This window comes from Siphateles boraxobius, unplaced genomic scaffold (assembly GCF_051911475.1).
Source record: "Siphateles boraxobius isolate OS27281-9 unplaced genomic scaffold, OSU_SipBor_1 5, whole genome shotgun sequence".
Lineage (NCBI taxonomy): Eukaryota > Metazoa > Chordata > Actinopteri > Cypriniformes > Leuciscidae > Siphateles > Siphateles boraxobius.
In genome coordinates this window covers 5,599,031-5,624,037 of record NW_027509141.1, presented here as the reverse complement: position 1 = coordinate 5,624,037, position 25,007 = coordinate 5,599,031, and the positions used below count along the sequence as shown (strand labels likewise).

The following is a 25,007-nucleotide window of genomic DNA, read 5'->3' as shown; positions in this document are numbered from 1 at the left end:
CGATCAATAATGTCATGTTGCTTGTTAGAGCTTCATCACACAGTCCTGAGACACACAGCTGACAAGCTCTACTCTCAAACACACATACACACACGCTCACTAGCCGATCACAGATCTGCTGCAGTTCTGTGGACATCCAGCAGGGGTCAGTGTGAGCCAACGAGACTAACACACTTCCCAATGTCATCATGCAACATTAATGCAGAAATCCCATCCAGATTGATTTATAAGGTCAGGGATTATAATGACCCAGTCGTGGCATTTGTCCGGTTCACCAGCGTCTGGTATTGTGATGATACTGAGTCACAGTCAAAAGAGCTTTCCTGATTAATCGCATTATTCGTAAGGAGTCGCATATGAATTATGGGTTCTTGAGGAGGGAATATTCATGCTGTACGAGCTCATAACCCAGAGAACGGCTCTTTGACGTCTGTAGCTGCGTCATTAGCCCCCTGTGTGTGTGTGTGTGTGTGTGTGTGTGTGTGTGTGTGTGTGTGTGTGTGTGTGTGTGTGTGTGTGTGTCTTGCTAAGCTTCAGCACACAGGCAGGGGGTCCTGCTGTGCAACTTTATGAATTATAGCGAGACTGTAAAATTGCAAGATGCACCAATATGCAACAAAAAAATCATACACTGAAAAAAATTTAGAACTTAATTTGAAACGATTTACATGCAGAAATACAAAACAAACAAACAGCTAGTAACACATTGACTTAAACATGAGATTTTTAATTAGTAAAACTGAAATAGTATCTTTTTTAAAAAATATATTACAAATAATCTTTTTGACACATGCACACCATGTGAAAAACGGGATAATCTGCACTGGAAAAAAAATATTTCTATTTTTCGGTGTCCTCGGGGAATAGGAATAGTGTTTCTGTCTTGTTTTCCAGCACGGATATGTAATCATTCTTAAATCAAGATACATTTACTGGAGAAGAACAATGACTGAAGTAAATGTAGGCTATGCTTAAATTAAGATCAAATATTTGCCAATGGGGTCAGAAAAATGTACTTGGAAAACATTGACCTCTTTGGCAGATATTTGTTATTTTAAGCAAAAACTGGCTTGATTTTGATCAATTTTCAGTGAACAAGACTTCATATCTTCACTCATTTTGCTTCTTCAGTGAATGTATCTTGATTTAAGAATGTTTAGATATTTGTACTGATTCATAATCAGAATCAGTTCTTTATCAATCACATATCATCAAATCTGCCTTTCCCGCCATACAGTTTATTTAACTAAACGGCTTACACGTCTAATTAAAAAATCATGGCTATGACATCACAACCGTGAGCTCATTAACATATGCCCTCCCTTCAGCAGCTTGGCTCCTCCCAGTGAATTACACCTACACAGAGTTGAGCCAATCACATCAGAGCTCATTTAAATACTAAAGTCTTAAAGGGCTAATTTACTCAAAAAAGGATGTCATCATCCATTCTCAAAATAACTTATTTTATGTTCCACACAAGCAAGAAGGTCATAAAAGTTTGGAATAACATGAGTAAAGGTTGACAATCTTAATTTAAATTTTTCCCTTTAAAGGTGCAGTGTGTGATTTTTAGTGGCATCTTGTGGTGAGGTTACGAACTGCAACGAACAAAAGAAATGATGGCCGACAGGAAGTGATGTCATTGTCTGAGACAGCAGAGAGTAGCCAGTTCAGCAATGAGGTTTCTTTACAAGGATAAATTAAGAAATTATGTTTACTTAATTATTGAGTAAATCTATGTTATTGCAAATATGATTGTTACTTGTCCATCATTGTGTCAGTGTTTTATTCGCTGAACTAAGCTTGCTTCCGTGCACGAAGAGCAACATAGTAACGAAACGCGTTTGTCCGTTTAGGGCCACCGTAGAAACATGACGACACAATATGTCGACCTCCATAGAAGGGGGCGGCCGCGGTTATGGAGATATAAATGTCTCATTATAAGGTAATAAAAACATAACGGTTCATTATGCAAAGTCTTTATACACCACTGAAAACATAGTTATGGATCTTATATTGCATTTCTGTCAATAGATCCTCAGAAATATTACCCAATGCACCTTTAAAGGTACAAATATTTACATTTACAGATGCTTTTAGCCAAAGTGGCATTACATTACATTCATGATGTAGATGTTATCAGATGCATTCCCTGAGGATTGAACCAAAAAAAAGGAACTCACTATGAAATGTATTTGGTGCGACACACAATGTGTGAAAGTGAATGAGATCTGACATGGGAAAAGAGAAGCAAATAACGACAAAAAGCCTGCCAAATTACTTCAGAAATCAGGATTTTTTTAGTCATTTCTGGAGCTTGATAACCCCAGTCCCCATCATTATGTTAGTATGGTTAACTATAATAACCCTGATCTCCATCCACTATCATCGCATGGAAAAGAGCAGTGTGAACATTCTACTAAATATCTCCTTTTTACATGCGTGTTCGATGTTAATTCAAAAGCTCAGAGAAATAGTCATGCATTATATAAAATACTCGTGTTTCTGCTACAAAAAAAACCTTGACAGACATTATAATTAACTCAGGGAGAAAAAAATGATAAAAAGTCCTGACCCTTTTAACACTGTTCATGCGTGTGAAGAAGAGTGACGTCATACTGAATCCTCAATGAAAATGAGGCGGTCAGGAGGAGTACGAACAGAGAGAGATGAAATACTTTCTCTTCATCCCCGATATAACCTTCCCTGCTATTCCTTATTCTCTCTGACTCCAGAGACTCATAAAGCCGGTGAACGCAGGATCACTTCAGCACGAGCCTCCAAACACTCTTTGAGGAGGATTAGCCCATGGATCTCCTTCTTCAATGGCAATCCAGTGACAACAGTGAGGAAAACACCAGACCCGACCCACGTTTGCATCGACTTCACACACAGAACATGCTGTAACTGACTACATTTCAACAAAACCATTCCACAAATAAACACCAGCACCGCAGGCTTCGTAAAATTTGTAAAATTAGACAATTTCAATTTCTTTAATTGTTTATTTAATTTGTATCTTATATTGTATTTGTCCAACTAAAGTTAAAATTTTTACACATATTTTGATCTTTTATTACCTTGTGAGGTTACATTTTAAAATATGTAAATTAGTTTGTCTGTGCTGCTCAGTGACTTGCAAAATACCTTTAAAATCCAACATGAACAATAATTGTGATAAGATTGTGAATCGTGATCCGTGATTCAGCAGGGTATTTGTATAATAATAAAGTTCATTATTATAATTAGAGATGCATGAAAATATCGGTATCGGACAATATATGTTCATTTTTAATGTTATCATTATCGGCCCAATAAGAAAATGTGGCCGATATATTAAAGCCGATAAATAATGGATTATTTCCTTCAGCTGAGACTCTTCAGATGCGACTGCTCAACATGATGGTTGGTCTTGAATTGCATGAAATATGATTGAAATCATTTCAAAAAAGGAAAATACAGTAAAGTGCAACAAGTGTGTCATATCGGCTACATAAATTATTATATTATTAATTGTGTGTTTGGGTTATGTATTTTAATGGTGAGACTTTTGTTTTGTAATCAAAAATGATATAAAAAATTTGGATTTAGATGTATATATCGGCCAATATATCGGTTATCGGCTTTCAAATATACAAAGAATTCAAGGTTATCGTATCGGCCAAAGTTTTCATATCAGTGCATGCATAATTATAATAATAATGAATATACATCAGACCTGAGCTCATCACTGACCTGATGTGGGACGAGACCCAGAGATGTTGGCGGCTCATTCATCCGGTCGTCACTGCTACTGGCCACTGCGTAACCTCTGGCAGAAAACACAGATCTATGCTTAGAGACTTTACGTTTGTGTGTGTGTGTGTGTGTGTGTGTGTGTGTGTGTGTGTGTGTGTGTGTGTGTGTGTGTGTGTGTGTGTGTGTGTGTGTGTGTGTGTGTGTGTGTGTGTGTGTGTGTGTGTGTACCTACTTAACTATATTTTGAGGACAAATTTGTTCCCAGAAGTGACCAAAACTTGACAAAATCTCCAAAAACCTCCTTTAATTAAAGTTTTTTTTAAAATGCAGAATGTTTTGAGTGATGGGTAGGTTTAGGGGAGTTTGTGCGTGCGTGTGTGTGTGTGTGTGTGTGTGTGTGTGTGTACTTGTCTACCTATCTAAGAGTGGACCTTGATGAGTTATGGTCAAATCATTCAATAATTTATACCACAGTCTTAAATGATATCTTAAAAGAGTTTATTTGACGTATTTTTAGCTCTGTCTCTCTGACTTTCTCACTGCACCCAAACCTTGAAGTTGATTTATATCTTTTTCAAAAAATAAAGTGGTATTGTGTCTGCTATTTCATAAAGATACCATACATTGTTTTTGTTATTAACATCAGGTAACCATTTAATGAGTGAATTTTTCAATTTTCGGTGAAATATCCCTCAAGCTTGAAATGTTTAGTGTGATGTGGGGAACATGTGATCATTCTGTGTCTTCGGTCCCTCATTATGACGGTGTGGACGACACTAGAGAGACAGTGATCTACATGTGTTTGTGTAAATGTGTTTATCACTAATTCTGAGTGGTAAATAAGCCAACATTTACAGCTGCTATTACAGTTTTGTTTTTGTTTTTATTTTTACAGTCGCTAGGACACATTTCTCAATACTTTGGCAATTTTTTCAAAACTCTTCGCTCAGTTCTCATAACCAACCTTAAGCTTCACTGCAGTTCATTTCACATTCAAAACTATCAAAACACCTCATGTCTCAAATCAACTCATTCTTCCAGAACACTAGTAAAGGTTTCACCCAACAAACACACTTTGTCACGCATAAAATAAAAAAACACATATAACAGGAGCATTATAACATATCTCTGGTGTTTTCTGGTGTTCAGAATTCACAGCAGTTTATGTTACATGATCAATGTTTACATTACAGTACACATTTCCCCCAAGTTTCCTCTGTTGTATAGATAATGATGAAACTGAAAGATGAATACTTGTGTAGCTGAACAATAGTTCATTTTTTGTTAACCTTATACCATACGTATTGAAGTATTGCAATAATATGGTATCGTGAGTTCAGTATCGTGATATGTATCGAATCGTGACATGAGGATATCGTTACAGTTCTACTGATGGCGCATCTATAATGTGGTTCGTTGAAAATAACAACGTGTAAAACATACACTATCGATGTATGCACACGCTGGATCCCCAATAATAGCATTTACACCGTCATAAGCTGTGTGTTGTTAGCGCGCGAGCGCAGGCGAGAGCTGAACTGCACACACTGCTATCGGTGTTTAAACTAAACTCATTTAAGCGTCGCCAATTAAAACATTGAAGAGCAAGACGCCAAAGAGAACTTGCGTGTGCTGTGAAAAGATTTGTGTGTGTGTGTGTGTGGTCGCACTCATCCGAAGCACACACACGTCTCAAACAGTGCGCAAATATTGAGTCCTTTTTCAAGTCTAATGCTTGAATGGACAAAATCACACAAAAATGATGTCAACCTGTCCGTATCCTAGCAGACGGTCTGTTATCCCTAAAGTAAACTTATACAGTCGGGAAAGACAACGCATGTGCAACAGAATGTGCAATTCTTTTAAAAAAAAAATTCACATTTTATTAATGAAAACAAAGCGTAGTGCACTTTGTAGCACTACACTTGCAGCGGAGAGTGAGGGAGGAGCTGAGCGGTAAGTATGTGGGTGAAGTGCAAAATAACGAACACCTGTGTCTGATTGCAGTAATTGGCGTTGGGAGTCCGCATAAAAGCTGGCTGCTGTGTGTGTGTGTGTGTGTGTGTGTGTGTGTGTGTGTGTGTGTGTGTGTGTGTGTGTGTGTGTGTGTGTGTGTGTGTGTGTGTGTGTGTGTGTGTGTGTGTGTGTGTGTGTGTGTGTGTGTGTGTGTGTGTGTGTGTGAGAGAGAGAGAGAGATGCTGAGAAATGCTGAGAAATGCTGAGAGAGAGAGAGAGAGAGAGAGAGAGAGAGAGAGAGAGAGAGAGAGAGAGAGAGAGAGAGAAGGACCGGGGACTCGTATCTACACTCGCGACCTGCTGGCTGACAAATGGACTGAGTTTTCTACAACGGAGAGAGTTTTATGAATGGAATGAGTTTGCACATCGGGAAGAGTTTGATAAAAGTGGACTGAGAGCTGAACCAGCAGGAAAGAGTGTCTTTGAACTGTGCTGTAGTATTACTACGGTGAAGGCGCATGTGGCGCACCTTTTTCGTTATTTTGTTTTCATTTTTAATTGAGTATACAAGTCCCCGTTACGCCGACCCTTGTCTTCTTTCATCCCTACACTGAACCTTCATTACACATAGCTTTTTAAAAGCGCTCTCCAAAGTGGATACATTTAAAAATGCCGTTTTCACGTTGTAGTCTCAACTGTCAAAACGATGACGTAAGTTTAGTCATCTGACGCATATTGTACCAATGGATATTCATGTTTATAGCGGTATTGTGCCAGTTATCTGCTATTCACTCTCACACTGTTGCTCAAATATGTTACTTCACACACTCTTCATATCACAGTCCTGCAAAGATGAAGAAGACTTCCATCATGTGTAACTAAACCTCTACAGATGAGAATGCTGCAGTCCGTCTTGCCTTCAACGAGCCCATGTCACTCCTCTCATCATCTCTCTGCACTGGCTACCACTCGCTGCCCGCATCAAGTTCAAGGCATTGACGCTTGCTTTCAGATCGAGCACAGGCTCAGCTCCCTCCTACTTTCACTCGCTCCTACGGGTCTACACCCCTACCAGAAGCCTACGATCGGTCAATGAGCGATCTTCTTCTCCTTTAAATCCTCCCTTGTCTGGCTTATGCTACTCTGAGCACTGCCTGAACTTTGTATTTTGAGCACTTCTTGCGTTGTTTTTGCCTCTTCACGATGACTTGACTTGTCTTTAGTCCTCAGTTGTAAGTGTCTTTGGATAAAGGCGTCTGCTAAATGACACATCTGCTGTCCTGCGCTGAAACATGAGCAGTTTTACACCAAACATATAATGGTGAGTGAGAGCGACCTGGACCATCAGTGAATGCTGAGAGATTCTGCTAAATAAAATGATCCTGTCAGAAGAATTACACGCTAACTTTATTATTTATTTTTCCGTCTGTATCATCTCAGTGAGATTTTGCCAAGGGTTTACGCATGTGCAGTAAAGGTGAATTTAGCGTTTTCACGCTTAAAAAAATGATTAATACTCTCTGACTTTAATGTGGTTTCTGCAGTGGAAGTGTTCTCCTGTAAGTTTGGCAGCTGAAAGCAGAAGTGGATCTGAAGGCTTTTATCCCGGCTCTATAAGAGCGTAATGCATCTGAAGAGAGACTGACTGGATGCCGGCACTATCTAGGGCACTGAGAGGAATGGCCCCTGCTTTTTCAAGTCTTGAATAGTAAACATGAATGAAAGCTTTCTATACCCTCTCATTCATCTGGAAATACATAAAAAGCAATATACAGGCTTTTTCTGCATCACAGCGTAATTGCTATAAGTGCTGTTCCATTTTTTTTTTGTAGGGCTGGAAATGAAGCTAAAGTCCTATTCGGATGAAGATGGTTTTCTAAACAATGGTGGGTTACAATTTTATGTTCACAATTCATGTGCCTATCTAGTCAAGTATCTTACTCTTACACTGAAACTGATATTAAAATGGCCAGCCTTCGCAATTTTGCTCTATTTATTGATTGTATATGTTATTTTTTTATCGGATACCATCCATATTGAAATTAAATGAAATCATGCCGAAGATTGGTGCATAAACGGTTGCTCAAGTAGGTCACATTTCCCAAACACACTCGAAGTTTTAGACCAATCACAACACACTGCTCCAGCCAACCAATCAGAGGACAGTGTGCTTTTCAGAAGGAGGGGCTTCATAGAGACAGGAAGTAAACAGAGCGTTACTGACAGACTGGGAAGAGTGGAGCCGCAACAATGGAGAATATGAGGAAAATAATCAACATTCAAGCAGGAAAACCTGTGGAAGCTTGTTTCCGCCACAGAATAAAACATTTTAATAGATAATTGCAACTTTTTATCTCACAATTGCGAGGATACATCTCACAATTCTTAATTTCACAGAATTGCGAGGTATAAAATCAGAATTGCGTGATATAAAGTCAAAAAATTGCAGAAAAAGTCAGAAAAACTCGCAATTCTGACTTTTTTTCTCATAATTAAGTCTTTATATCGACTAACATCTCCCAATTGGATGTTATAAGTTCTGACATGTTTTCTCAGAATTGTGAGATATAAACTCTACAGATATAAACTTTATAACACGCAATTATGACTTTATATCTCCCAATTGCTAGCCTGGGAAAACCCAGACCACTTCCGGCAAATTTAGATTTGCTCTGCAAGTAGGTCTGGCAAAGAGCTCATTGAAGTCCATTTCCAATCTGTCGAAATCGCGGCACCAATCAGAAACGTTGGGGCGGGCTTTACACGATGACGACAGCACAGCGACGGTGAAGCAGAATTCTTACATTTACAAAGAAGGATGCCGCTGTGGAACTATGTCTGACGGTTATAGTTGAACACCGTCATTAGAACTCTATAACCGCCAAAACCATGTTATTAAAATATTTTTTTTCACAAACATTTATCATAGAGAATGTTTAAATACTAATATCAGCTTACGAGGGAAACGGAGGCGGAGTTAGTGGTGCTTCGGAGGCTGCTACTGCTGGAGATGATTCGGGAGAGGTCTGTGCCGCTTTACCGATCAGAGCGCGCGCTGACACGGAGTAAAGCCTTGTTTATACTCGACGCGTCCGCACGAGCGCGAAGGTGCGCGGGGCATAAATCATGCGTTCGGTGCGCAAGACCGGCACGACCCCATTTCGCTTGCCTGTGTGTACGGGTATTTTGTAACAGCGAGGGCGGCGCCGCATCCGAGGATGAACGACTTCTGCCCGAGCCGTTCGTCTCACACCACCGGCACCCAGTTTGTGCGTCTAAATTGCAAAGTTTTTTTTGTTAAGGTTTTGTTTACTGTGTGTGATTTATTTAATGGAAAGCACATTCACTTCCAGTTGTCTTGCTGTTAATTTTAAATAAACGTTGAGCAAGTAGCTGATCAGTGTCTGCTCGTTTATTCAAACTAAGTTGTTCTATAGACCTTATGTAGCCTCGCCCCTTTTCAGCGTTGCGCTCGTTGTCTTTTGACTTCCGGTCTGTATTTTCACAGCGATCTTGCATAGGTATGAATGAACTGCTCGTAAAAAATTCCCGGTCGACATTTGTTAAGACATCTGCTTTACAATGCTTATGATAAACATTACAATGCTCATGATAACTTTTGTTAACTCTACAATAAGTAAATCCACTTCACCAGCTAATTACTCCTGGACAGCGATGCCATAGAAATATACAGAGCGACCGCAAAAACGGAAGTTCAAAGACAATATTCTAAAGATGACGGCGCCAACGTTTCTCTGGTGCATAAGGTCTATAACAGACGAACGTCGCTCTGCATACGTCATCTTCATCGCTCTGATTGGTTTTAGGTCTATCCAATTGCTCCAAGAGGCATTTGAGCTACGTCCGTTGGTGACGCCCCTTTGGAAATGATTTGTCTATGAAGCTTTGCCAGACCCTAACTCAGTTACAACTGAGAATGTTCTGGTTTTAACCAGGCTACCCAATTGCATGTTATAAAGTCAGAATTGCAAGTTTATTTCTCGAGTTTATATCTTAGAATTCGGACTTTTAACACATAATTGCGACTTTATATCACGCAATTCTGAGATAAAAAGTCAGAATTGTGAAAAAAAAAAGGCAAAATTACCTTTTTAAAATTTTATTCTGTGGTGGAAACAAGCTTCCATAAAAACCTGCTCTAGTAGAGCCCAAAAACAACATCAAGACTATGTAAAAGGGCATATTAAGGCCTCTTTAATTACGTTCATCATACAGGTGTTTCGAATCTACTTCTTGGTGGAGTTCCCAGTGTGTTTCACAGTACACACAAAATTGGATAGAAAAATGACTAGCTGTAAAATTCATACATGTTAAAACAGTTTCAGTCTGGCATTCTTCGTGATTTTTCTACCATGCATCAGAAGACAGAATATAGACACACACACACACACACACACACACATATATATAGATGATGTACAGTAGTTGTAGTGAATGAATGGGACATACCCCTCTGGGTGCTGGAGAACAGACACCATCAGCTCCACAGCAAGAGCTCCAGCGATCATGGCCAGACCCGGCCGGCTCACTGTACACTGCTGGTCGAGAGTCCTGTCTCTGGTGGACTAATGAGAAGAGAAGAGTTTACTAATGAGGGGACAAGAGCTCACTTATGAGGGGAGAACATATACTAATGAGGGGAGAACAGTTCACTAAAGAGTGGAGAACAGTTCACTAATGAGGGGAGAACGTTCATTAATGAGGGGAGAACGTTCATTAATGAGGGGAGAACAGTTCACTAATGAGGGGAGAGGGGAGAACGTTCACTAATGAGTGGAGAACAGTTCACTAATGAGGGGGGAACAGTTCTCTAATGACTGGAGAACAGTTCACCAATGTGAGGAGACAAGCTCACTAATGAGGGGAGACGAGCTCACTAATGAGGGGAGACGAGCTCACTAATGAGGGGAGAACAGTTCTCTAATGACTGGAGAACAGTTCACTAGCAGGGTTAAACAACAGCCGAAACCACAAATCATGGAAACCAAACCTATTCATTATGGGCTTCTGCACCGGGTAGTTCTAGGAACGAGCCACCAGGGACTTTTATTTTGACGGAGCTGAGAACGCCAGAGCCACACAGTGCTCGCGTTCTCCGTGTTCATTAGTTTACGAACTGTCTAACAGTCCTGTCTAATACGTCATTAGATAAAACTGTTTGTCATTGAAAGTAGACAGTAATGAATGTCCAGTGTTGCTGAGCAGAAATACAAAATCATGTTTCTCTCGGTCTCCTCAAAGTTACGTTGGACTTTCTCCTCAGCGTAAAGGTTAAGAGCTCCATCTATCACTGTTTTACATGTTTATAGAGTTAGTTTCTGGAGTAAATATATAGGCTATAATCTGTGTGTTTACAGTGCTTTTTTTAATAATGTCGGGTGCTGGTGTTTCGCGTGCGTTCAGCCAATCAGTGAACACTAATGTCACTGTAGTTCCTATAGTGCTGGTTTAGACGACTCTGAAGGAGGAGTAAATTAGTTAATATAAAAGGAGTTCCTAGAACTAAAATCGTACTCCCGCCAATTGGTAACTACGAAAAGGTTCCTCCGGTGCAAAAGCAATCAAAAAAATTTTAATCATATTTTGCTTCAGGACAGGTTATGATTTCCAGCTAAGAGTGTCCATTCAATTCAAGGCACTTTAGCATATGATTGACTGGACAAGAATTATATTAAACTCTAGCTCAAACCTAATTTCACTACAGATATGAAAGTAGTTGATTAAAACTCACGTCTCCAGGGGCGACCACATCATTACAGAAGTAGCAGCCGAGACGGTGTCCGGGAATGTTGGAGAACAGAGACGCTCCTGAGAATTAATACAAGTCATGCTTACAGCAGAATAACAAGAAAACACATTAGAATCTCAGAATACAGCATCCATATACAAGTTGACCAATGAAATTCTATGAATCTTGATCAATAAATGCTGTGAACCAATCCTGCGAATTAATAGATTTGAACATCATGTGTATCATATTGCATTAGTGTACGCACATCTACAAAAGCAAAATAAATGTTTGAATTTTTTCTCATTAGATGACAGTTTTGCATTTGAATTATATTTTATTTAGGGATGCACAATATATCGGCCACCATATCTGTATCGGCCGATATGTGTTCACTTTTAATGTTATCGTTATCAGCCCAATAATAATGGATTATTTCCTTCAGCTGCGACTCTTCAGATGTGACTGTTCATCATGATGGTTTTAATTGCTTGAAATATGATTGGAATCACTTCAAAAAAGGAAAATACAGTAAAGTGCAACAAGTCTGTTATATCGGCTACATGAAATTATATTGAGAATATCATTGTAATTGTGTGTTTGGGACATGGATTTTAATGGTGAGACTTTTGTGTTTGTAATCAGGCTCTCAAAAATAATATAAAATTTTGGATTTAGATTTATCGGCCAATATATCAGTTATCAGCTTTCAAATATGAAGAAGTATCGGTTATCGGTTCGGCCGATAAATATGTAAATATCATATTGGCACATCCCTAATTTTATTTATAGAAGAAATGTTCATTTTCAATCAACATTGCAGGATTGGATCTGTTTGCAGGCCTTCATCACAAGACAGACACAATCAAATAACAGTGTTTTACTATGACAGTTGTAATAAAACACTTTGGTTACACTTTATTTGAAGGTATCGTTGTTACAGTATAATTATACTTTTAAGTACTGAGTAATATTATTTAACAACACATACTACAGGGTTTGGTATAGGGTTTGGTTTAGGGTTAGTTGCATGTAATTATGCATAATTTACTGTTATTACTATGGTAAGTAAATGTAACGAAACATGGTCACTGTAAAGTATAATTTGAGTGTTACCAATGCATTTTACCAGTTGTGTCTGAACATTAAAATGTAACTAGAAATAACTATATAATAAGTTTAGATGCATTTTTAATAGGGATGCACCAATATGAAATTTTTGTCCGACACATGTAACCGATAATTCTTTATATTTGAAAGCCGATAACCGATATATTGGCTGATAAATCTGAATCCAAATTTTTATATCATTTTTGAGAGCCTGATTAAAAAAACAAAAGTCTCACCATTAAAATCCATGTCCCAAACACACAATTATAATGATGTTCTCATTATTATTTTATGAAGCCGATATGACAGACTTGTCACTTTACTATATTTTCCTTTTTTGAAATGATTTCAATCATATTTCAAGCAGTGCAAAACCATCATGTTGAACAGTCACATCTGAAGGAAATATTGCATTATTTATCAGCTTTAATATATCAGCCAGATTTTCTTATCGAGCCGATAACGATAACATTAAAAATAAGCATATATATCGTCCAATACCGATACGTTGGCCGATTTATTGTGCATCCCTACTTTTTAACATGTATAACATAAGCCTGCTACAAAACGGAGCTACAAATATCAGTATGTTTCATTTATTATCTCTAAAAATAAAGTTCTTGGTATGAACAAACATACTCAACATTTTGCAGATTTCTTTTGAGTAGGTATTACATAAGAAAAAGATTGTAGACTCTATACAATGTGATAAATGCACCTAATTAGTGGCCTGCGGTATCTAACTGAACCGAACCATTAATAAAAATGGCTGTAAAATGATTATGTAAATGTTAAAAACCTAAAGGTAATTAGGGTTTTTCCATTAATGCCATGGATATCATGATGCCGATTCAGGTTGAAGTAGCGTTTTCATGATTCATGAGTCACACCTGCAGAAAACACGTTTCACACACACTCACTGACATGAGCAACAGACACTGAGTCACGACTCACGAGCCGTTCACACAGATGTACTCCTGCGTTCGAGATCGACAGAGTGAGAAACAAAACAGAGGTCTTGGTTTTACAAGCTGTAACTTGACACAGTCTTATAAACACGGCTCTCATGCTGTGAGACACAGACACACACTCAGAGGCAACATAACACGTCTGTTCTGCAACTCCATGATATTCTCAGGTTTTTATTGACCACGTGCATCTCTGTCTTAATTTTGAATTTGAGGTTTACTAAAAATATAGCCCTATTCGGACAGTAATTTTTTCTCATGTGGACGTCTGTAAAAATGAATTAGCATGGCACCTCAGTGATAAAACTCATGCATTCGGATGGAGGAGCGAGTTTTGTGATCTTATGAACGCGGGAACTCGCTGCTCACGTGATCAGTCACATGATCGTCTGCTGTAAATAAAATGTCATATGCTTGGAATAATATGAACAAATTAGCTTTTCATTTAATAATAAGAAAATAATGTTCTATTTATCATTTAATTATTTAATTCTCATTTTGAGAAATAGGAAGCTAGACGTGCATCTATTCAAAATGGTTCATATTCTTGCATTTTAACTCAAAAGGATGTAATTTTAAAAATATGTACCAGTAAATTAGCAGAAACAAGTTAATGCAGCCTCTTATTGACATGAGGTAAAAATAAAGCTACATGGTTTGTATTTTTTATGTTGTGCATAATAGCCTACATATTTTATATTTTGCGGTCACACTAACGGCCCATTTCAAATGTTTACATGCTTTTTTCTGTTTCATCTTTTTGTTCGCTGAGGTGGAGCGCTGATGTAATATTGTTCTTGTAAATACTTTCCAGCATTTCAGTACTAAAAGTGTACATTTTTAAACTGCATGCAGATTACAGTAAAGCGCAACAGTTATCGTACGTACGGTGATCGGCAGTGATCAAAAAGGATTTAAACAGTGAATTTTGATGTGATCTTCTTGTAAACTCAGAGATGTGGATTCAGATCTTGGTATTTGTCAAAAAACAGTAGGTGATTCGGCCGGGGATTTTTACGCTGGTGATGGGAGAAAAACACTGACATTCTGGATTCAGACGGTAATAATATCACCGACTAACCCTGTAAATGTTGAAAATACCTTACGACCCCTTGAGAAACAAATACTGTCCAAATAGAGCTTAAGGCCACGTGTCCACCAAAGCGTTTTTAGCCAGGTGAAAACGCTAGGCGCTCTGCTGTAAACGCCTAGCTATGGGCGCTTGAAAGCATTTTGGCAGCGCAGCATTTTTTTTCATTAGAGACACTTTGCTTGTTATGATACGTAATATCCGCGAAAGTGTTACTAGTATCTCATTTCACACATATTTTGTTTCTGTGATGATTCTATATTAAAATGTTGATACAATGTAACGTATTTTCTCTGGCTCTTGTTTTAAATTATTTTGTTCCATTATTATGCTTGTCATCTGTTGACGTTTAACAAGCAGAATGTGGCGGTTGGTCGGTGTGATATTAGTCCCGCCCCTTCCTCCACTGTGATTGGACGGCTGGATAAAAAGTGACAGTGATGAGCGCTTGAACATTCTTCAACTCTCGGCGACCAGTAAAAAATGCCGGGCGCTCAGCGCTTCAGCGTGAAAAAAATGCTCAGCGCCTCATTACACTCATTACGTTTAAAAAAACGCGGCGCTCCCATTGAAAACAATTGGAAAAATACGCCAGTCGTGTGAAAAAACCCTTTGGTGGACACACGGCCTAAGACTAACAAAAATCATTTCTGTTGATTGAAATAAAGCTGTATAAATATTAGTTAAAAAATTTACATTCACCCCTGTGGTGAAAATTCAGCTTTTAATGTTGTTTATATGTCTATGTGGTGTTTTTAATATGCTATTAGACAAACCATGTGTAAATTCATAAGTCGACAGCATTGCTGAGTATTTTCTCCTTAAAGGGATAGTTCACCCAAAAATGTAAATTCTGTCAGTAATTACTCTCCCTCATGTTGTTCAAACCCGTAAGACCTTCGTTCATCTTCGGAACACGAATTAAGATATTTTTGATTAAATCTGAGAGCTGGATCACTCCTCCATAGGCTTCGAAGGGATTGAATGTTCAAACTTGCCGGCCTCGAAAAGTTATTAAAGACATCGTTAAAATAGTCCAAGTGACTACAGTGGCTCAATCTTAAGTTTATCAAACGACGAGAATACTTTTTGTGCGCAAAAAAACCCAAAAATAACGACTTTATTTCAACTATTCATTTCCTTCTCTGTGGGCCTCGAGTGAGTTCACTAGTTTAACAGCGTAAGCTTCTGTGTTGTACGTCACACGCATCACACACATGACCAGCGTCGGCCAATAGTGAGCCTACGTGCGACGTAGCTCTATGCATTCATACTAAGTTAACTGACTAGAGGCCCACAGAGAAGGAAATGAATAGTTGAAATAAAGTCGTTATTTTTGTTTGTTTTTCCGCACAAAAAGTATTCTCGCCGCTTGATAAACTTAAGACTGAGTCACTGTAGTCACGATGTCTTTAATAACTTTTTGGGAACAAGATTCAATCCCTTAGAAGCCTATGGAGGAGTGATCCAGCTCTCAGATTTAATCAAAAATATCTTAATTCGTGTTCCAAAGATGAACGAAGGTCTTACGGGGTTGAACAACATGAGGGAGAGTAAATACTGACAGAATTTACATTTTTGGGTGAACTATCCCTTTAAAACTGCAGTGAACCAAAGACAGTCTCAAAAACACGGGTTGAAATCGCTGGTGTTTCTGATGTCACAAACTACCTTGTAACCAATCAGATCAACGTGTGATCGTCAACGAGTGGATCTTTGAGCTGAGTGAGTGAGTGGAGGCGGGGCACATTTGCATATTCATAGAACCGCGTATATTAAATGAGGGTATATTTGTGGCGATAGACAACAATACATTATATGGGTCAAAATTATAGATTTTTCTTTTATGCCAAAAATCATTAGGATATTAAGTAAAGATCATGTTCCATCAAGATATTTTGTAAATTTCCAACCGTAAATATATAAAACATTTATCTCTGTGAGTGAATAGAGCACAATCGTGAACATAAATGGACAACTTTAAAGGTGATTTTCAAATAGTTGTATCTCGGCCAAATATTGTCCTATCATAACAAACCATACATCAATGGAAAGCTTGTTTATTCAGCTTTCAGATGACGTAACGCACCTGGAGTGACAGTGGATGCTGGCGTTGAGGAACACGAGGAGCTAGAAGAAGCAGACATGGGGCTCGACTCCTCAGACAGAGGCTCTTTGGGTTTCTTTAGGCCGTGTCTCATCACCACAAACGTGTCAAATCCCAGAGCAGCGTTAACTATCAACTGCAGAGACACACACACATTAAAAAAGCTTCACAGATTGAACATCATTAAAGTAAACCAAAGGTTTTAAGCAAATAAGCAAAAAAAATCCAAAACTCTGTTTAAATTTGTCTTTACTCTGGATTTGCTCTCAGACTTTTGGACCTAGCATCTGTACTATTATTTTTCATAATAACAGAAAAGGATTAATATAATTTTTCCTACACTACTATTCAAAAGTGTGAGGTTTGTAAAGTTTTATAACGTTTTGAAAGAAGTCTCTTACGCTCACCAAGACTGCATTATTTGATCAAAATGTGAATATATAGTAAAGTGTAATTTATTCCTGTGATCAAAGCTGAATTTTCAGCATCATTACTCCAGTCTTCAGTGTCACATGATCCTTCAAAAATCAGTATAATATGATGATTTGATGCTCAAGAAACATTTATGATTTTTATCAATGTTGAAAACAGTTTCATATTTTTTGTGGAAACCATCATACATTTTATTTTTCAGAATTCTTTGATGAATAGAACGTTCAAAAGAACAACATTTATTTGCTAAAAGAATCTTTAGAACATCATAAACATACCCATTAGATGGTCAATATATTTTAAATTAAGAGGAATCTCTATTGCATGACAGGTTTTTTGTTTTTCATTTAGGAAAATTACATCTGTATAGCCAGAATGGTTATATTTTGCACTGAATCATATGAATGCATTAACCAGTATGCATTCAGATTTATGCATGCAAACCTAAACTCAAAGCCATAATTCCTTTATATTTAACGTATGTGCTGTGTGAATATTGTACTGTGAAGTGTTGCAAATGTAGAAGCATCCTATTTAAGGTTAAGTGTTCTTAAATCAGATATAAAGGCAAACCCTGTGTAACACTTATCAACAACTGTGGCAATAACATACTATATTTAAAAAGGCAGGCAGGAATGGGAGGAGAAAATAAATAAATAAATAAATAAATAAATAAATAAAAGATAAAAGACTGGAGAGGGGAAGCTACCTTTCTCTGGCTCGCAGCGATGACTGTGGGAAGCCATCGGCTCTCGCGAGTGTCCATCAACAGAAAGACCACGTCGTGCTCAGAGATAAGCTTCTCCAGCTGCTCCACATCATGCCGAGCTTGAGCCGTCGTCAGCTCGGAGAAGTTCACGGGATGGCCTGGCATCGGGATGCTCATGTTGTGGCCCTCTGCGTTCTGAACGGGATGAATTATATAGTAGTAAACATCTGAAGTGGATCAAATAAGGTTAATTGGTTAAGAACTAATGATGAACTGCACTTATACAGCATTTATTCATCTTTGTTAATGTAAATTTCAACATTTACAAATACTTTATTAAAATCTTGTTAACATTAGTTAATGCACTATGAACTAACATGAACAAACTATAAACAGCTGGATTTTTATTAACAAAGGTGAATAAATACAGTAACAAATGTATTGCTCATTGTTAGTTCATGTTAGTTAATATATTAACTTATATTAACTAATGAACCTTTTTGTAAAGTGTTACCAAAACTTTCATCAAAGTTATACATGAATTTTGAACAATACCGGTTCTTGTCTTAGGACAACTTTAATCAACTTTTTTGACCCACTTCACGTGTTGACTACTCATTCATGACACATGACATGCAAAATGCTTAGTCAATAAAAAGCAAAAATTTTAGGTGCAATGCACTAAGTAAAAATTATTTGCAAGAGATTTTTTCCACTCACTATCAATAAAAATGATAGCAAGAGAAATTTTTGGTGCATCCATTCTGAAGTATCTACAGAGCAAATGGTCAGGCTGTTTACAGATTTCTGCAGTTCAGAAGGTTAGAAAATAAACAATCATCTGCATAGCTCTGAAAGTATATCCCATGCTTCCTGATTACATTACCTGAACCATAGGCAATGTAAACAGCAGAGGTCCTAAAACTGAGCCCTGTGGGACTCCACAAAAACGCACATTTTCCTCAAAACAAACCAACAAAAAAATTATAGATAAACTTGGATTTTAGTTATTTGTGTTGTACTAACCAGCTTTGAGAGGCAATGAATGAGAATACAATCCTGCATTGTATCAAAGGCTGCACTGATATCATGCAAATCTATACATATTGTGTTTATCGTTTATCGGCACACAAAAGTCAGTTTCTGATTGTTCACACTTCAATCAAGTGCCGTTTCTGTACCGTAGTAAGTATGAAAAAGTGAATTTCTTGTGTAGATTATCATCAAACAGATTAATTTAATTTGCCAAAGAAAGCTTAATTTATATATATATATATATATATATATATATATATATATATATATATATATATATATATATATACACTGCCATTTTCTATGTGAATATATAGTAAAGTGTAATTTATTCCTGTGATCAAAGCTGAATTTTCAGCATCATTACTCCAGTCTTCAGTGTCACATGATCCTTCAGAAATCACTATAATATGTTGATTTGATGCTCAAGAAACATTTATGATTATTATCAATGTTGAAAACAGTTGTGTGCATTTTATTTCAGGATGCTTTGTTGAATAGAAAGTTCAAAAGAACAGTATTTATCTGAAATAGAATCTAAATTCTAATAATATTTCACAATAGCACTGTTTTTTTGTATTTTTAATCAAATAAATGCAGCCTTGGTGAGCAGAAGAGACTTTCCCCCAAACTTTTGAACGGCAATGTGTACATATAAAGTTAGAATTCTATATATATAAGGTTTGTTATAGTTTAAGGGATTTAATAAGAGTTTGTGAGCTTTATTTTTTTCATACATAATCAGAATCTGAATTCAAACTGGTATAGTGAGAGTAAGACTTTAATATTAAAGGAGGAATAAAAAAGAAAAATCAAGAGGTGTTTTGCTACAGTAAATCAGACATGCATGAAATCTAAGAAAGTACTGGAAATCCAGCATCATTTCAGGATGTCAGAGAGAGAGAGAGAGAGAGAGAGAGAGAGAGAGAGAGAGAGAGAGAGAGAGAAGGGGGGGGGGGGGGGGGGACGTAATTACTGGGTGTGTATCCGGTTGGTTTAATGGGCCCGACACACACAGGGGTTCTGTGAAGGTGAATGTGTGGCATAATTAGCAGATCGATACAGGATGAGAAGATGAATTAATGATGAGAACTGAGTAAACACACACACAGGTGATTTTATCACGGAGGACGGACGGGCAGCTGCAGACACACACAAACGCACTCTTACACACACACACACACACACACGCACACACACACACACACGAGAGAGAAGTGACACGAGAGAAGAGCAGAGATCATTAAACCTGAAATTACTGAAACTCACTCACACTCTCTCACTCACACCCTTGCACACACACAAACACCAATACACACACACACATAGAAAAGCAAAGATTATTTAGCCAGGTGTACTGAATATGTCAGGGCCCGTGAATAAGGGCCTGTCACACACACACACACACACTCTCACCCTTACACACACACTTTCACACTCTCTCACACACACTCACAAACAAAGACAGAAAAGCAAAGATTATTTAGCCAGATGCACTGAAACATGCCTTAATAAGGTCTGCCCGTTCACACACAAACACACACAAGCACACACACACACAAGCACACAGCTCAACTGATCAGATGGTGCGTGTCTTACATAAGGATATCACTCTCGCTCTTGTTTTAGCACCTCCGTTCTTTGCACTCGGGAAAAATAACATTTGGAGAAAATGAAGAAACTGGCAGGAAAGAGACTTTTGTAACGAGGCCCTTCTGAGGTGCGATCAGATAACAACTTGACCAACACAAGTGTGTGTGTGAGGGTGATTTCTGCATCCATTTCATCAGTTTGACAGAAACTAAAGCTAGTGACGATACAGTGACCCTTCAAACCTGATGTAGAAATGAAGGTGAAGACATCGAAGTTTACAACAAATAATCAGTGAAATCAGTGAGGTAAAAACTATGCATTTCATTATATAGCCATTAGCCGTTTAATAATTTAGCCACTATTCAGCCATTGTGCAGGATTAGGCTAGTATTAATTCAGGAAAAAACATTAATTTCTATGAAAAACCACAACCACAGATTTTTCTTCTGCTCTAAAACTGTTCAACTCTCATACTAATAGAAATTTGGTGTGACATTTATTTAATCTTGTCAATCACAGCTACAGTACCTCTATTTACTATTATGTATGAAAGTCGTAATCCTAATTTGATGTTTTTAACACCGTCGCCCTGTGGTGAAAATCAAGTTTTTAATGTTGTTTATATGTCTATGTGGTGTTTTTAATAGGCTTTAAGACAAAGCATGTGTAAATTCATAAGTCGACAGCATTGCTGAGTATTTTCTCCTTAAAACTGCAGTGAACCAAAGACAGTCTCAAAAACACAGTTTGAAATCGCTGGTGTTTCTGACGTCACAAACTACCTTGTAACCAATCAGATCAACGTGTGATCGTCAACGAGTGGATCTCTGTGTGAGTGAGTGGAGGCGGGGCTCATTTGCATATTCATAGAACCACGCATACTAAATGAGGCAAGGATGTCGAGTTACATTCAAGATATTTTAAGGCACGAAGAAATTTTTTTCAAGGATTTTGGTGATCAAAGATGAGTTTTAAGGGATACAATTATTGACTATAGGGGGACTTTAACCTTTATCACACTTAAGGATTAAATGTGAACTGCTATTCTTTTAATATCATCTTCATGTTTGGACTATCAGTCAACAAATCCTTGATTAACAATGTTCATGTTTGCAGGAGGTGTAGCTTTAATTGAGTGGAATGATAATTAATAAAAACAACACTCAAGTGATTTCACATTCATTTAGTTTCAGACATGATTAAAAGTGATGATGTCTGAGTTGTTTTCCAAAAGACTCATTAATGCAGATTCATCCTCTCACACGACTTTTTGCTGATATCATCTGCAGCGTTTCACTTTCACATCCACACACTTGTTTATGCATTTACAAAATAGTGTCTTTTCCCGTTCAGCCTATATATCACGTTAATACATTTCAAAATGCTGTCCTATGCATTGCAAAGAGGCCGTATTGTGCCCTTTTACAGTTGTGACGTTGTTTCAGGCTCTACTAGAGCAGGTTTTCCTGCTTGAATGTTGATTATTTTCCCCATATTCTCCATTGTTGCGGCTCCTCTCTTCCCAGTCTCTCAGTAACGCTCTGTTTACTTCCTGTCTCTATGAAGCCCCTCCTTCTGAAAAGCACACTGTGCTCTGATTGGTTGGCTGGAGCAGTGTGTTGTGATTGGTCGAGCGCTTTGAGTGTGTTTGGGAAATGTCCCGCCCCTTACCATAACCGCCAGTTTAACACACTACTAACCAACTCAACCAGGCCCCACCCTTTATTCTGCGTTTGCCTTTGCCGGGAATTTTAGTGATCATAAAAAAACCAACTAAAAATGTAATCGTCAAAATAATAATCAGAACCAAGCGGCAATCCTCCGGTCTCTCTCTTGAATCAACACTGAAGTGACTGAAACTGCAGTTCATTGACTGGCAACTACAGACCGACTGCAGTAGAGACTCAATCCCATAGACCCGCATGTTACAATGCCCAACTTTACAGCAGAAAAAAAACATGTTTACAGTCTGGTGCAAAAAGTGGATTTGGTCTATATAGCTAATTTTGCCCTTCATGACAACTGTGAGGGGGGGTGAATTATTTTATAACTCATGCGTTTAAATTATATTAAGCCTTAAAGTTCTGCATAATTAAGGGCGTGGCCACTTGAGTGACAGGTGGATTTCCGCTGATGTCACTACTAGGCATCTGTCTGCTGTCTGTTAGCGACACGTCACCTCAGCTAATCCTCCTCGCTCCACATTTTCGTTTATCCAGGAGTGATGCGCTTAAAAAATGGCGACGGCAGGCTCCCCCCACTTTGGGCTTCAAAAATGTGTCTCTTCAGAAACACAACGGGTGATGTCACGCACACGTCCATATTTGTTTTTACAGTCTATGATCAGGACATGCTTTTAATCTAGCCTACTTTCTTCTTGGTTGCGAATGGCCAAACTTGGCTTTTGGAATGAAATTAGTTGCAGCTGCCCGGAATGATGAATCATGGGAAGTGAAGTGGATGTGATAGCAGAGAGGATTCACAGGCCTTGTGGATGTAAACACCTGCCAACAGCGTTCCCACACAGAGTCATGAATATGAAGCCCGGCTAAAGTCTGAGTCACATGAGTCTGATGCGACCGTTTAACATAAAACACAAGGACAACATGTACCCAAACTGATTTTGTTGCTTAGCAATGGGGACATATCTGAGAAAAAGCCTCAATAAGTATGAAGAAATGGATGAGATGGATAGTAATAAGGGATTCGGGATGGTTAACTAGTTGACTAGTTATCCCCCAATTAACTACTAAATTATAGGGGTTTATTATTGTGATTTTAAAACATTTTGTGATATGTTAAGCATTTCAATAACATATATTTTGTTCTATTACCTTTTGTAAAACTGCAAATGTCCCCATAGGAAAACTTTTATGTTTCCACATATTTTTTTATGTAATATGATAAAGTTCTCAGTCTGTCCATCTTCTCCTTCCCTTTCTTGTTCAATATTTTCTTCCTCGTATTGTAGATATATTTTAATAACAATTGAGTGCATCAGTGCAAAGTATTTTTCCATTCATTTCTCCCATAGGGATTTCAAAAAAGTTTTCGCACCAAGCCAACCAGCTACAAGATGAATCATAACATCTGATTTAAGGCCAAAAAAAAAAAGTATTTAAAAATCAGACAAAAACACAAAGGTACAAGACAGTGAACTTAATGGCTTTAGTGTGGGAAAGAACTACAATCCCATGAAGCATTGCGAACAAGGAACAAGAAATATACAACTACTCATTTAAAAATGTTGATTATGTATACAAACAATATATTTTAAGGTAATTGTAAAATATGCATACATTTACACATATTTAAGTATTTTGAGAGTGTAGAGAGACAAACTCGATTCCGTCATTCGCAGGGAGTGGGCGGAGCTAAAGAGATCTTGGGGCGCGTTTTGCATGTTTCGACTCTCTGATTGGTCAAATTTTTGCACAGAATTATGGGTAATGTAATTTTTTAACCACAAATTTCACTGTTAAACACGAAAAAGTTGAAATAATGTAGGCTGACGGGTTCAACAGAAGCAAATACCATCGATTAACAACCTCGTAGCTCAAAGTAAGGCTGACTTTAAGGGTTTGTAAGGTATGATTAAAAATCTAGTTCCCTATGGAGAAAATGAAAGGAGCATTCCGTAACCTGACTGTTGTGCTCTATTACAGTTGTCAACAAGAGTCGGTCCTCATCGTCTGATTGACAGGTTTATGTTCTGCTTTGGTTTAGTTTCATGTGTTCAGTTCCTGTTTGCCTTGATTGATCTAGTAGGTTCTCATCTGTTACCATAGCAACCTATTGTGTCCACCTGTCCCACATTAACTCAGTAATTTGGTCCTGTGTGCATATGCTGTGTTCACGCCATGTGGAAATTACCATAATTTCGTGATGACAACATGTGATGTTCTACACAGAGCTGTTCACGTCCTCGGACTGGGTATTATGTGTTTCTATGGCAAGTAGGAGCTCTCAGAAAATTCCCAGTTTACAAGTTGTAATTACGAGCTCTATGAGGACATGATATTTACAAGATGAAATCTCACAATTAATTATCAAAATATCCTGTTTAGTCCAGTATCTTGCCGGTTCTTGTTGATGTATGTGTGGTTTGCGATCTTCTGCATTTCTACAGATTATTCTCAAGCGATTTCCAGTAAGTTTTGTTTATTTAAATTAAGACTATTTGTGTTTGATATTCCTCCTTTGTGTGTGTTGCGTCCACACCTGACACTGATGTGCTCAGTGATGCGTGAGAAGAGTGAGTAGATAAATAGAGGCCACATTTCATACGAGCATGGGTTATAATTGTACACTGTGCGATTAAATGCTATGAGACTCCTCAAAGATAACAAACATCAGTCATTTATACTGGTCAGATACATTGTTTGGCTTCTCATTTCATTAATCTGCAGACCAGCAAAACACGGTTCACCAATATTAAAATGCATAATTCAGAGTTCATTGCTCTAGATAATTGCATGTTGAAATTGAGTCCCTCCCGAATTAATTCAGGGGTCTCAAAC

At 37.9% G+C, this 25,007-nt stretch overlaps 1 protein-coding gene across 2 annotated transcripts in view; it reads right to left on the bottom strand.

Annotated features, from left to right (window-relative positions):
- Positions 1-25,007, bottom strand: part of atg7 (ATG7 autophagy related 7 homolog (S. cerevisiae)) — a 129,785-nt gene that overhangs the window by 72,039 nt on the left and 32,739 nt on the right. For both annotated transcript variants that reach the window (XM_077202609.1, XM_077202610.1), the window contains exons 13-17: positions 17,860-18,054; positions 16,701-16,854; positions 11,447-11,523; positions 10,165-10,280; positions 3,736-3,811 (exon numbers count right to left, since the gene is read on the bottom strand). In XM_077202609.1, coding sequence (XP_077058724.1) covers positions 3,736-3,811; positions 10,165-10,280; positions 11,447-11,523; positions 16,701-16,854; positions 17,860-18,054 — 618 coding nt within the window. The remainder of the gene's footprint in view (positions 1-3,735; positions 3,812-10,164; positions 10,281-11,446; positions 11,524-16,700; positions 16,855-17,859; positions 18,055-25,007) is intronic.